Genomic DNA, 15,198 nt, shown 5'->3' with positions numbered 1-15,198 from the left:
ATTGCGCGAGAAGTTAATGCTGGTTCTGATAGAAAGGTGTCAGAATACACAGTGAATCAAAGTTTTTTATGTATGGAGCTGCATATCCGCAGACCAGTCAGGGTGCCCATGCTGACAACCGTCCACTGCCAAAACCACCAACAGTTAGCCTCACTTTACCTGTCACAACATATACACACACAAGGACACTAAATCCATTAAGAACCCCTAAAAGGTTTTGAAGTGCCTTAACTCTTTAATGTTTTGTATAGAACTTTTGTATAGAACTTTTACTTTAATTCTAAGTTTGTAACAAAAGCACAGATGGGAGTGCAAGTTCTGCGGCAGGGACGTGCACAGGATTTTTGAGGGGCAGTTGCTCTGACCTAAAAAAGGGAACCCCCCCCCCCCCTATAAACATTATCTGGATGGTTATTATGAAGTTGCAACAGATGACTATAATACCTGTTAAATAGTTAATAAACAGTAACAGTAAAACATGTGGGTTGTCCTGATACTGTACTTCAAAATGCAACAGTGTAAAAATTGCCACACCGAATAAAGTAACTGTTCAAGATCCATTGGTAACTTATAAAAATAATATCATATTTGCATAAACTGTTACTACCAAATATCCCGACACTAGCACATTAAGATAAGCTATGAAAAAAATCATGTTCCTCTGCCTGGTTAAATAATGTTTATAATAATAGTTAATGCTATATTAACTATTCCAGGTTATTTATGCATAGCATAAAAATAGTTAGTATAGCATGCTATGCCACTTTCATCAAAACCTATTACAAAGCTATAGCAATTTTATGTCATTAAATACGATAAACAGTTATTCTGGAACAGATCTGCTTCTTCCTTATCCCGTTAAAAAAAAAACATATTACAGTAAGTAACCATATTCCATCCGTTCGAAAAAAAAAGTTGCACTAACTGTTCGTTACAAGCAGCATTTGCCAGGCAGGTAACGTTAGCTAACATAAACATATTTTTGCTAGCCTACCTGCTGCAAAATTACACCATTTTTGTACAAATAAAGCTATTTTATATAGTGTAATTTATCACTTACCACTATCTCGTTTTTTCTCTTTTTTCTTTTCTGGCTTCCTAAAGCATAATTCCGCTTCATGATCGCCGAAGAGGTTTTGTATTTTGCCGGCAGCAGAGATTACGTGGTTGGGTGGCTGTTGTCAGCGACGACTGAGAGGGCCCCCTTGAGGGGGATTCCGATAATAGTGTCAATGCACTTTACTGCATTGACTATCAAAGGGGCGCTCAAGCAGTTTGTCGTTGCATTTTATTCTTAACCTGTCGCTGTCTTGAGGCCCCAGGCCAGCTCGGTGCCCCAAGCAATTGCTTGACTTTCACTTTCGGATGGGTACCCGAATATGGAAGTGAACGAGGCTTTGCGATTTTTTTGTATCTAGGCCTACGTGAAATTCTGCATCCATTGTACGATTTTTTTATTTATTTTTTTCCACCTCGGAAGGGCAACGTGAGTCAAGAAGGGCATATGGGCAGTTGCCCGGGCAACCTGAGCAACCCCCCTGTGCACGTCCCTGTTCTGCGGCTGCTCAACTGACAATGTGCCAATTCAGTCATTTCAGACTCAGTCATTTCAGGGTTTTTTTTGGTTGTTGTTGTTGTTTTTTTGGGTGGGGGGGGGGTAATTAATGGCACAAATACCACTAAACTGACTACATTAGTAAATCACAAGACTCTTTAAATACTTTGCACCCATAAGTTTATCAGTCTGACAGGGAAACTCCTGTGCTTATGCAATAATGTCAGGTGCAAACATAACTTTCGCTAATTTCTCACTGTGTGTCTTTATTAAATTTTACAATGCCAAAAAGAGGCTTATGCTTGCCTGTTAGTAAATCTGGCCCTTGAAACCTTCAGTAATTTAGTCAGAAATACTCTGCGAGAAAATCTTTTGGTCAAACTTTAGGTAAAGGTAAAACTTTACCCAAGACTTTAGGTAAGTCTTGTAGGCCAAGACTGGTTTCCCACTGAAGCTAAGGAGAGCTCACCCTGTGGTCTGTGTGGGTCCTAACGCTCCAGTATAGTGATGAGGACACTATACTGTCAAAGAGCACCGCCCTTCCGATGAGCCGTTAAACCGAGGTCACGACTCTATGTGGTTATTAAAAATTCCAGGATGTCCTTCGATAAAGAGTAGGGGTGTAACCCCGGCATCCTGGCCAAAATTGCCCATTGGCCCCTGTCCATCATTGCCTCCTAATCATCCCCCTCTCCTGATTGGCTTCATCACTCTTTCTCCTCTCCACCAATCAGCTGGTGTGTGGTGAGCGTTCTGGCGCAATATGGCTGCCGTCGCATCATTCAGGTGGATGCTGCACATTGGTGGTGGTTGAGGAGATTCCCCTCATCAATGTAAAGCACTTTGAGTGCCTTGAAAAGCACTATATAAATCGAACAAATTATTATTATTATTATTAATATTAAAATTCCCACTATTAACTAACTATTGAATATGACTTTTACCTCAATCAATTCCTAATTACTGCTTATTAGTTAAGGTAGTTGTTACATGTAGGTATTTAGTAGGATTAAGGGATGTAGAATATGGTCATGCAGAATAAGGTGAGATATGTACCTTAAGTACATATAATAAGTACTAATAAACAGCCAAAATCACAGTAATATGCCATTGTCAAAAAAATAAAATAAAAAATAAAGTCTCCAATTAAACATTTTCTAGTGACTGGATTGATGCAATTTAATTCACAGAAATTAAATTCTACCAACTGAAAAATTTAGATGTGATCAGTTGAAAATTTTTAATTGGAGAACTGAATTTTTTAACAGTGTGCATGGTAAAAAGCAAATAGTTAAAAGTGAGAACTGAGCCCTAAACTAAAGTGTTACCCTGAACCAATCCCTGGTTATAATCAACAAAAGAGAGAGGTCTAGTTTAGTTGGCTAGTGAAGATTTTCATTCAACTGAATAAAAACAAATATGATTCATCAAAATAGGGGTTAACATCAGCTAGTGTTGCTATGTTAGCAGAACTCAAATATATAAAACAACAGTGCAGTAATATACAACCACAGCTTGAGCGGCCAGCCCTGACCCGCTCTCTCAGCATAATAGAAAGACCCGCGGTTTCACCTCCATAAGGACGGATGACAAAATAAGACTCTTGATGTGATAGAAACACATCCATCACAGGAAGTACAGCCTTTACCATCCGGCAGACAGAAAAAAAGGCACCTAGACACACAACACACCACTCTCTTACACACACACACTGAGGGAATGAAAAACTAATTTGAGAACAGAATACTGAAAAGCAACATTCATTCAACAATTTTTTCATAGCTTTCAACGCCCAGTTCTCAAATCTCGAAGTGGAGAAACAAAGTAAATCTCTGATTTATTGAATCAAAGATTTATTGAACCATATTTAAATATATCAAATGGAGATTTTTGACTCGGTTCAGAAAACCGCCTCTGCACAAATATATATTCTTGATCTCTGTAGAGTAATTGGTTTTCAGATTGCAGTCAACCATCGGATTGCCTGGAACATTGAAGAATATGATTGAAAGACCCTCATTAGATGCTCTTGAAGCATATTTTACTGTGCAACTGAGACCCTGAGATCCAGCCATGAATGTGTGAGTGTCTGTTTAGGGCATAATTATTGATCTAACAAGATAAAGAACAGCTCTGTATACTTACAAGAGTACGTGTCTCCCTCGATGAGTGTTTCACATCTAGAGGGCAATGTCATTCAGCAAGAAAGGCTGAAATTATGATCTGCTCACCTAGGTTCTTCAGTAATTACTCATATTGTGCAAATGCAAATTTGTGCATTGGGTGCATTATTTAAATGAGTTGCATTACAAAGCTCTTGTTTTCCTCCCCATCACAGTCTGAAATGCTCTGTTATCTCCATCTGTGTGGTTTATTTTAAGATAAACTGGAGAAGTACTTTTAGAGTCTATGATAAAAAGTGCTTTAAAAAATGGACTGCATTTATATAGCGCTTTTATCCAAAGCGCTTTACATTTTGCCTCACATTCACCCATTCATACACCGACGGCGATGTCAGCCATGTAAGGCGCCATCCAGCTCGTCGGGAGCAGCTGGGGTTAGGTGTCTTGCTCATAGACACTTCGACACTTGGTCAGGCGGAACCGGGGATTGAACCACCAACCTTCTGGTTTGTAGACAACCTACATGAACCACTGAGCCACTGCCGCCCCAAGCTTTAAAGGGTTACTTCACCGCTTTTCATATTAAACTATGTTATTCCCTTAACTAAAACGAGTTGATACATACCTCTCTCGTCTCAGTGCGTGCACTTAAAGGGGTACTTCAGCGCTGGGAAGATGAATCTGTATTTAAACTGGGTCATCAATGCAGTAGAAATGTGAAATTATTTTTGAATTTGGTGCCTTCTAGACTGAGAAAAGACAGAAAATGTATTTTTGTCCCATGGGGATGAAAGACTACAATTCCCAGAATGCTTCGCTGCCCTGTGAGGCCATTCCCAACACCACCAACTTCATTACTGTGACTGAGTTAGAGAAGACACTATAATTAAAAACTGAACGTGTCTTTTCAATATAATGAGTGAGTCACCGCGCGAGTATCACAGCCCTGAGCACTAACTGCACGAGTGATGAGAGCTGAGGTAATCGCGACTACATTCGCGGCATACATTCACAACGCCAGTTCAGTCTGGCACGCGTTTCAGTTCATGCCTTTGCAAGCTTAACTTTCATAGAAATGAATTTGAGAAGTTAAAAGACTTACATTGCTCACCATAGCTCCGTTTAAATGATCCTGTCTGCAAGCTGAGCTCTCCCTGCCAGCTGAGTGTTATCTCCCATCCCCCATGCGCAGATTCAAAACATGCGGAAATAGCTCCCTCTGCTGGCTGTAGTCTTTAGCCTTTGGGCAAGCATTCCTCCTATGATGCAAAAATCGTCATTTTGGATCATAGGAGGAATTTTTCCAGAAATAAAATGCATAAATCTCTCGTCTCAGGGAGATATGAGGGGGGAAAGCACAATAATTTGAATATTCTCCAGGGTTTCTACTGATACAAAGCCATATGCTAATCGCTGAAGTAACCCTTTAATCTCTCTGACGCGCGGTGACGATCTGATAGCATTTAGCTTAGCTCCCTAAGCCCAGTTCATTCACTGGTACCAAACAGAGATCAAGTTAGAAGTACCAAACACCTCCATCTTTTCCCTATTTAAATACAGTTACACGAATAGTTGAACAATCAAGTATGGTGACAAAATAAAAAGTGGCGCGTTTCTAATCGGATAAAAAAGGAGAACTATAATGTATGGCGGATTAGCACTTCTGAGAGTACTTCGGCTTGGCGCAGTAAAAAGTCCCGGCCGAAACATCTTTCCTCACACCTCCCCCCTCACGCTCTCATTTCTGTCAAAAGGGAGATGTGAGGGAAGATGTTTCGGCAGGGACTTTTTACTGCGCCGAGCCGAAGTACTCTCAGAAGTGCTAATCCACCATAACATAGTTTAATATGAAAAGGCAGTGAAGTATCCCTTTAAAGTTGTCATGAACTGGCTTTTTTCTTTTTTTATACTGTTGTCTGAGGTCAACTAATGACGTTTGTGTGGTTTTTACATTCAAAAACATCATAACTAATAAGTAATAGGCTATTTTCTACACTGGTTTTGATGCTCTCTTCTGAACGCTGGGTTTTGATGGGCGTGACACACTGGAGACTTGGAAGTAAACGCCCACGGCTAGGATTGGATAAGATTTGCATATTTAATGAACTTCAGCTCCTGTCATATCTAGCCCCTGTCAGTTCAGTTCACATGAGGGAGAGATTATTTTGAACTGGCAACTGCAACTTGTCTTTATCACACAATGATTTATTGATGATATAAGTCTTGCACATTCACAGGAAATAGGTTACTTCCACATTGGAAAAAATAAGGTGAATATAAGTTTAGCTATATACAGAACACACATTTTTGTCAATTTTGTCAGAATAGGCAAGGCAAGGCAAGTTTATTTGTATAGCACATTTCATACCCAATGGCAATTCAAAGTGCTACACACATCAGTGTACACACAGAATACACACATCAGTGGAGAAAGATCCTCTTTGCTGGCATATGGTGTAGTCACATCATCTACCAGCAGGAGCGAATGGTCCAAGCTGACCAACAACACCTTGGTCCCTTTGGATTTGATGCGTGGTGACTTACAAAAACCTTTTAAATATGGTAAATGTGTTATCAAAATCGACAAAACATACAGCACACAACGCACAGGAGAAGTTTAGCTCCACAGACAGATTTCACACAGGCCTAGTTATAATCCTGATCTATGAGTGTGCGTTTCCTGTTGCTGTGCTAATGAAAGCTCATTGACACACGGATCACAGACCGTGCAGTCACTGGGGCACGTCACTAATTAACACCGGCATAATTCGTGTCCCACTCTGACCTTTTCAGGCCTTCCACAGTTTGTGTTGCTGGCACCGAAATTGATGTCAATTATTTCAGATTTCATGTATTTTCACTATGAATAAGTATTGTCTGAAATGACTGGTGATTATGTTTTCATGAAATGTAATGAGGAGGACACAAGGAAGGTGTGCTTTGAATAGGCACTTCCAGCTTAGTGTTTCCTTTGATGGGCATGTTTTAAAATCATTACATTTTATACTATGCGGCCATTTATCATGTACTTTTTACTATATTGGCCCATAATTCATAATATGTAAGAAATTGATTCTGTTAACTAAGTTAGCCTTACATGATCAATGAGAAAAGAAGCTAGTAAACTTTAAAGGGCTTTATTATTGGGTATTTAAAGCAAGGGCGTAAATTTAGAAGGGATGTTAGGGACATGTCCCTACCAATAGCCAGCGTTCTGATGCCAGTACCGAACTGGGATGGGAAAACAGGCAACTATTTGACAAGAACAGGTATGCTTGAGCATTCTGTCCTTTTTATGGTGGCATCTTTTGACATCATGTTTTTGACGTCTTGTGTTGCGTTCATATTTCAGAGTTAATTTGGAAGCGGACCGAGACTAGACTGGGTAAACCCAGCCTGATCTGCCGCCGATTTGATTTCGCCCTGCAGCTCAGGCTGGAAACCCGTACATGAATTCATCCTGCTTCTGTTATACATCTGCGGGAACCAATCACAGACTGGCTTATCCACCTGGCGCGCTCGGATAGAGAAGTGATGGATCGATGCACTTCGATCACACCTCTTGTGGTCTGATTGGTTGAAAGGCATAACGAGTGTTTTGAATTATGCTCGTTGATCACACCTCTCGTGGTCTGAAATAAGATTGTGCAGTTTATCGGTCAATCCCATGTGTGTGTAGGGGTGACCCCGTATAGTCAAAGATTCGATGCATCGATATGCAGAGCCGGATTCGACCACCGATCTCACAGTCAAATCTTCGCGGGTGTTATGAAATGAGGATTATACCATTTTGTCAATATGGGGGTGCTCAATATTTTAAAGGCGCAGCGCTGAGCTTCGCATCTGGTGTGCGACCCCTTTAAGGGCGCTGAGCTTTGCGCCGCGCCTTTAAAATTCGAACACATTGTTTTCAATGAGTGTACAACACCGGCGGCAGCATTCGGTGCCTGTCCGCGGAGACTCAGGAAGTTGTTCAAAATCCTGCCGCGCCACAGAGCGTCATTTCAAGGTTTTATATTACATTTATATATTTCCCTCAAATCGTCAATGTACATATTGATTTACTTGTATACCCTGTGCTACAAGATACACCCATTGTGCAGCTCTTCTGTCAGAAGTTGATTCAAAATCGAGCTCGCATGTATATAATGTGCGCGTCCGGTGTGAGATCCTGAGATGCAGCGCTGAGCTTCACGTCTGGTGTGAGATCCTGAGACGTGGCGCTGAACTTTGCATCCGGTGTGAGATCCTGAGACTTGGCGCTGAGCTTCCCTTCCGGTGTGAGATACCTGAGACGCTGCACTGAGCTTCCCTTCCGGTTTGAGATCCTGAGACGCAGCACTGAGCTTCCATTCCGGTGTGAGATACCTGAGAAGCGGCACTGAGCTTCCCTTCCGGTGTGAGATACCTGAGACGCTGCACTGAGCTTCCCTTCCGGTGTGAGATCCTGAGATGCGGCGCTGAGCTTTGCATCCGGTGTGAGATCCTGAGACGCGGCGCTGAGCTTTGCGTCCGGTGTGAGATCCTGAGACGCGGCGCTAAGCTTTGCGTTCGGTGTGAGATCCTGAGACGCAGCGCTGAGCTTTGCGTCCGGTGTGAGATCCTGAGACGCGGCGCTGAGCTTTGCGTCCGGTGTGAGATCCTGAGACGCAGCGCTGAGCTTTGCGTTCGGTTTGAGATCCTGAGACGTGGCGCTGAGCTTTGCGTTCAGTGTGAGATCCTGAGACGCAGCGCTGAGCTTCCCTTCCGGCGTGAGATACCTGAGACATGCGCTGAGCTTTGTGTCCAGTGTGAGATCCTGAGACGCATCGCTGAGCTTTGCGTTCGGTGTGAGATCCTGAGACGCAGCGCTGCAGCTTCCCTTCCGGCGTGAGATACCTGAGACACGGCACTGAGCTTTGTGTCCGGTGTGAGATCCTGAAACGCGGCACTAAGCTTTGCGTTCGGTGTGAGATCCTGAGACACAGCGCTGAGCTTCCCTTCCGGCGTGAGATACCTGAGACGCAGCGCTGAGCTTTGTGTCCGGTGTGAGATCCTGAGACGCGGCGCTGAGCTTTGCGTTCGGTGTAAGATCCTGAGACGCAGCGCTGAGCTTTGCGTTCGGTGTAAGATCCTGAGACGCGGCGCTGAGCTTTGCGTTCGGTGTGAGATCCTGAGACGCGGCGCTGAGCTTTGCGTTCGGTGTAAGATCCTGAGACGCAGCGCTGAGCTTCCCTTCCGGCGTGAGATACCTGAGACGCGGCACTGAGCTTTGTGTCCGGTGTGAGATCCTGAGACGCGGCGCTGAGCTTCCCTTCCGGTGTGAGATACCTGAGATGCGGCTCTGAGCTTCCCTTCCGGTGTGAGATACCTGAGATGCGGCTCTGAGCTTCCCTTCCGGTGTGAGATACCTGAGATGCGGCTCTGAGCTTCCCTTCCGGTGTGAGATACCTGAGATGCGGCTCTGAGCTTCCCTTCCGGTGTGAGATACCTGAGACATGCGCTGAGCTTTGCGTCTGGTGTGAGATCCTGAGAAGCGGAGCTGAGCTTCGCGTCCGATGTGCGACCCCCTTTAGGCATAATCGGCTTAAGAACGTGCATGTAAACGCACTCAAAGTGTTCTTTTCCTCTCTAGGCAGGTATTTTTTTAGGTTTATTTATCAAAATGTTCTTTTATATATTTGTGTGATGTTCTGTATTTCGATCGCGGCTTTAAAATGTTACGAGAAAACGTTTTACGAATGTTTATCCACCACATTACCTTTTATTTAAACCTAAATAAGAAAGCCATTGTCAGTTCGTCTGCCAGCTGGCAGGCAGTTTTGGTCACTTTATTAAAATTTGTTGCTGTGTGCAGTGTGTAAAGGAAAATAATAATAGTTTTACCCTGCTGACTGTCGTGCCCTTCACAACCCATTCACACACACAGATGATTCGACTATCAGTCGATCATAGAGATTCAACAATTCTGATTTAAATGTGTAAATCCATAGTTGGGACACACCTAGTGTGAAGGTTTCTTTCATTTCTATATCTACAGTAAGTCGTGGCCACAAGAAATAATATGTTGTTCCCTCAACATAGGATCTCAAGCCCGTGAATACACAACATGTGGACATAAGGATGACGTTACCTCCACAAAATGAATGTGGCCATGGCATATTATCACGGTCCCATGAACTAATATCTTGTGGCCATGGCAATGTGAACCCAACATGTCCTCTCCTGGTCGCTGTACAATTCCCTCATCTTTTATAAGACAATATCAATATCGTGCAAAAAAAAAAAAAAAAAAAAAAAGATGCTATAACTTTTCTCAGAACTTAAAACTTACAATATTGCTTTAGACATTTTGTGGTTTCAGTAATCCAAAAGATTTTTGGGGCAATATCAACAAAAGGAATGCATATAACATGCTTGGAATAACAGATGAGGACAACTTTTGGGGGCAAAGCTCATGGTGCAAAGGAAAGTGCAAAAACAACACGGAGAAAAACAACAACTAAAAACACTTTGGGTGTCAGATGTCAGCGGTGTCTGTTGTCTATTCCAAGCAGTCGTTTCACAGGTGACAAAAACAACCGATCTGTTAAAAGGGGTCATGTTTAATGCAAAAAAGTCTCTGAAGCGACGCTCTCACAGAATGTAATGAGCAAACTCAGGAAGCTTTACATGCACCTGGCAAAATATTCCTCAAAACAACTATTAACCGCCAGAGACCCATTGAAGCACAATTACAACACTTGTCAGCAAAACGTATTATGCACTAAATATGAGTTAACAAACATATAACTGCAGTTTACCCTTGAAAATATATCATTATATGGATAGTTACGGATTATATTAATTATTTGCTGGCAAGGTTAAGAAAGTCTAATCATATGTGTTTGAAAAGCTCCTGGGGAACACATGGCACCAGGATGCAATAGACTTTTGCCTTCTGTAAAAAGGTCCAGAAAAATGACCTTGATTAATACTAATCCTGTTTGACTAGACCTGCTGTAAAAATGTATGGTACAATTCTGTAATTTCCAGTTTAAAAGTTAAAGCATGTTTTCTGAGCATGGAGGTGCTTGAAGCATTTGGTTGTGTTGTAGGTGGTGGGACAACTCTGTGGCAAACGTCCAGTATTTTCCACATATCATGTAAAGCAAAAAGCTCATGTAAAGATCAAAAGCACTTATTAGAGGCACAACACTTTAGCTCTAGGAAAGTGTCTATTACCAACACAATTCACTCAGAATCATTAGACTGTACCTAACTGTTTTATAAAACATGCATATAGGAGAGTTCAGACTGGTGCTCATATTGTGTGTTTGCTCATGTGATAACGGCAACGTCATACGCACATGACGACAGAAGTTACTGTGGTGCATAAAGTGAGTTACTCCTCCCACTTCTGCTAGTTTTACTGAGATGTCTTATCCCCTGCGAGTTGCCAATTAATATTACAGATGTCCTGAGGTAAAATTATTTACCCCCACATCCCCATGTTAATCTAATCATGTCCGAAAATGGCTTAAGGTATCAAACGCACTTCTGTCAGGACCACTATCGTCAAAGATGATAGACAATTAGCATATAGTTTAGATGTTCTGTTCTGGGCAAGAATTCACTGCATCATGGATAAGAGCAGGGAGAGCAGAAACAATACTGATATCCCCCAATCACAACTTATGAGAGCCACAAGCATGCTGCCAATAATATCAGAAAGCCTTAAGCAACAAGCATGTTGCCCTTACCCAGATGACCTAAACAAATATATTGCCAAAGCAGCAAGCACGATGCCCATACTTGAAGCTAAAGCAACACAGCATTTCCATGAATGATATGCCATCTGGCATAAAGTGAAGATTGAGTTATCAATGCATCAGTCGCTGCTTGCTTATGGTTCTATATCAGCAGTCTAAGTTCCAGTTCTTCCAGAGTGGTGAATGCTATTACCACCTGCTGGTCTGGACTTTTATTCCCCTCATGCAGATGTGCATGCCTGTTGTCCATAGTCTTGTGGTAAACCTTCATCCGTGCAAGCTGTCTTAAATAATCTTTACTCAATATGAATATGCATTCCTTCTTCGAAACGTCAGATGATCACACTGGGCTTGTTATCTCTGGAGAAACACAATTTTGGCTGAAAATACTGAAGGGGCTTATATATGAAGGCTTTGATAGGCACTCTATTCCTATAGGTAGACGTAGTCAGCTGATGAGAGCTTGATAACGTGGTCTGCCAGAACTTAGGGAATGGGGACAGGAATTTACATTGGCAATGAAGTTCATATCTCTTTCGAACATGGGACGCCCACATTAAGAACATGATTACAAAAGTACGTCCTAGAATCTACTTTCTTTGTGTTGCTAAAAAGCGGGTCTCCCTTGTGATGTTTTAACACAAATGAGAATTCTAGCCTAGTATGGGGTGGATTACCTAAAGGTCTCTCTGATGAGTTACAGAGGGTTCAAAAACATTGCAGCCAGATAAAAGGTATTCTGACATCAACACATTTTACTGAATTAATTAAGGACAATCCAACACCTAGTTATCTACTACGGCAGCGCAGGAAATTTGCCATGCCCAGGAGTAAAACAAAAAGACATTAACTTTCTTTTATCCCACACGCATTTAAATTGCTTTACAAATAACGTTTAGGTGTCTGATTTTATGAAGTCTATTTCTTTTATTTTTTTCCTGTGAATTTGATCTTTATTACCTCACAGAATATAATGATAATATTATATCAGAATTATTGGATTGTACTTGCTCTTTAGATTGTTTTAAACCAGGTATATTAGTTACTATTTCAGCATGTCTACAAGCAAAGCGGAAAATACCACACATGTATCCAAAGCATCTTGGGCAAGCTCCAGTAAACCTAAGCATGAACCTTTTTACTTGTCTTCAATATGACAAATCTGACCAATTGGAATCAAGAAATTGTATGCGTATAATTTTGAGAACCAATGAGAATCTTCTGGTAGCATAAGCTCCCATTTTGGCAAGTCTGGAGAATCATGACTGTTAATGAAGTGGGAGGGATTAACGTTAATTAGCCAAAATCTGTAGAATACAAAAAGAACAAAGGGCAGCATCTCAACAGTGTGACTAGCTGTTGAACAATGGCAGGAAGTTGGTATGCAGTGCAGTCTCTGGCGCTTTGTGTGTGGTTTTGTGCTTTCTGTCATGCTGTTCCACAGTGGAGTAATCTGCCCCAGAATCCTCAAGCTCTGATGTTACAGCACACTGACCAGCGGCTTCAGAAGCAAGTTGGGCAACAGATTCCTCAGTTGGTTCAGAAACAAGCTAGTCAACAGTCTCCTCCGTGGGTTCAGAAACAAGCTAGCCAACAGTCTCCTCAGTGGGCTCAACAGCAAACTAGTCAACAGTCTCCTCAGTGGGCTCAACAGCAAACTAGTCAACAGTGGGCTCAACAGCAAACTAGTCAACAGTCTCCTCAGTGGGTTCAACAGCAAACTAGTCAGCCGATTAAGAAGCAAACTAGTCAGCAGGTTCAGTCTAAGCAGGCAGAGCCCCTTGACAAATGTGCTGTAGCTGATTATGAGCAGATCCAATGTGGCCCAGATGGTATCAGTGGTGCTGAGTGTGGAGCGCTCAACTGCTGCTTTAACGGACGGCAGTGTTACTATGGGAAGGCAGGTAAGAGTGTCGAGCCAATGTAAAGGGGTTCATGTTAAACTTCTCTTCAGCAATAACCTGTTTTCTTACCATGTTCCAGTGACTGTCCAGTGTATAAGAGATGGTCAGTTTGTGGTAGTGGTGGCTAGAGATGTTACACTGCCTCGATTGAGCCTGGATTCAGTCAGTCTCCAGGGCGGAAATGACCCACCTTGCAGTCCTGTGGGATCCACACCTTCTTTTGCTATATACCAGTTCCCTGTCACTGCATGTGGCACGAGCATGATGGTGAGTAGCTGCTTGTGCTTCTATTCTGCTTAGAATGGACTGGATGCCAACAGTTACTATTTGTAGGAGGACAGTGGATATGTGGTGTATGAAAACAGGATGACCTCCTCGTATGAAGTGGGTGTCGGACCACTTGGTTCCATCACAAGGGACAGCCACTTTGAGTAGGTGATTTATTGTCTAGCATGAACGTTAATCCTTTACAAATGCTACAAGCTCCCTGTTTGTTGTTCAGGCTTCTCTTCCAGTGTAGGTACTCTGGTACTTCTGTAGAAGCTCTGGTTGTGGAGGTCAACACTGTTCCTGCACCTCCACCAGTAGCTGCTTCTGGACCCCTCAGGGTGGAGCTTAGACTGGCAAATGGTCAATGTGTCACCAAAGGCTGTGCAGAAGGCAAGTGTCTGTCCAAATATGGATGATTTTCTACAACTCCAGGTTGCAGCAGTTTCTGTTTAAGCGCTGTGTTCTTCCTCAGGGGACGAGGCGTACACGTCCTACTACAATGATGCTGATTATCCGGTCACAAAAGTCCTGCGGGAGCCTGTGTTTGTTGAGGTGCGCATGTTGGAGAGGACTGACCCCAACATTGTCCTGATGCTGGGACATTGCTGGGCAACATCAACCCCCAGTCCACTAAGTCTACCCCAGTGGGACCTTCTGGTCAATGGGTAAGTCTGGTCTTCATCCATCTAGTGTGCTGTAAGGCTTTTCTGACTGCCCCTTTGCCTTTCAGATGCCCTTACCAGGATGACCGTTACCTGACCACACTGGTTCCGGTGGCTGGATCTTCTGGTCTTCAGTTCCCAACCCACTACAAGCGCTTTGTTGTGAAGATGTTCACATTTGTGGACCCAGCATCACTGGCTCCTCTGCAAGAAACCGTATGCTTCACAGCCTTTGCCTGAACCCTTGATATTAGTAGTTTTATAGTGGTTTCTGTGGCTTGACCCTTTTCCCTCTCTGATAGATCTTCATCCACTGTAGTACAACAGTGTGCCATCCCTCTTCTGGCTCTTGTGAGCAAAGCTGTGCTAGGAAAAGTGAGTGCTTGCTGTAAACTGACTTCAGGAACCATGAGAATTTGGATTTTAAATGTCCCTCACAATTCTGCCATTTGCTTTCCAGGAAGAGCTGCTGATGTCAAGACAGTCTCCATTGGACAAACTGTGGTGTCTAGTGGAGAAGTTACCCTGGTCATGTGACTTCATTGGTCTTAATAAACATGAAACTCAACAGCAGTGTCTTTTGTATTGATTTTTCATGACTGTTGGGTTTGCTTTATTGGGTCACTACTAATCTAAACCCCACAGATTTTATTTGAACTGGGTTGACTTAGAAAGTCCTAAGTACATGTGTTGTCTCATCCTCTTTGTCATGAGTCAAGGGTCTGTTAATATAACCCTCCCCTGTCCACTTATAGAACACTTCAAATTGGTGACGGGAATTACCCTCAAAGTTATCCTCTACCTTAGTTGCAAATAATTTAGCGTTTGGTGGTATGTTTCTGTTCCATGCAAGAAATCCCTGTGCATTGTGGATAAGAGCAATGGGAAACACCCCCCCCCCCCCCCCCCAATGAAAGCCACAAGCGTGCTGCTAATATCAGAGCCTTAAACAAC

The 15,198-nt window shown here is 42.7% G+C and overlaps 1 protein-coding gene across 1 annotated transcript; it reads left to right on the top strand.

Annotated features, from left to right (window-relative positions):
• Positions 1-12,774: 12,774 nt before the first annotated feature.
• Positions 12,775-14,812, top strand: LOC137041058 (zona pellucida sperm-binding protein 4-like). The gene is made up of 8 exons (XM_067416982.1): positions 12,775-13,312; positions 13,392-13,579; positions 13,646-13,743; positions 13,815-13,972; positions 14,055-14,247; positions 14,313-14,460; positions 14,547-14,619; positions 14,705-14,812. Exons 1-8 carry the CDS (start codon positions 12,775-12,777, stop codon positions 14,779-14,781), a joined length of 1,473 nt encoding a protein of 490 aa, XP_067273083.1. The 3' UTR covers positions 14,782-14,812.
• Positions 14,813-15,198: the final 386 nt, after the last annotated feature.

This window comes from Pseudorasbora parva, chromosome 15, assembly GCF_024679245.1.
Source record: "Pseudorasbora parva isolate DD20220531a chromosome 15, ASM2467924v1, whole genome shotgun sequence".
NCBI lineage: Eukaryota > Metazoa > Chordata > Actinopteri > Cypriniformes > Gobionidae > Pseudorasbora > Pseudorasbora parva.
Note: the sequence above shows the minus strand (reverse complement) of the source record. Positions and strands in the feature narration are given on the sequence as shown.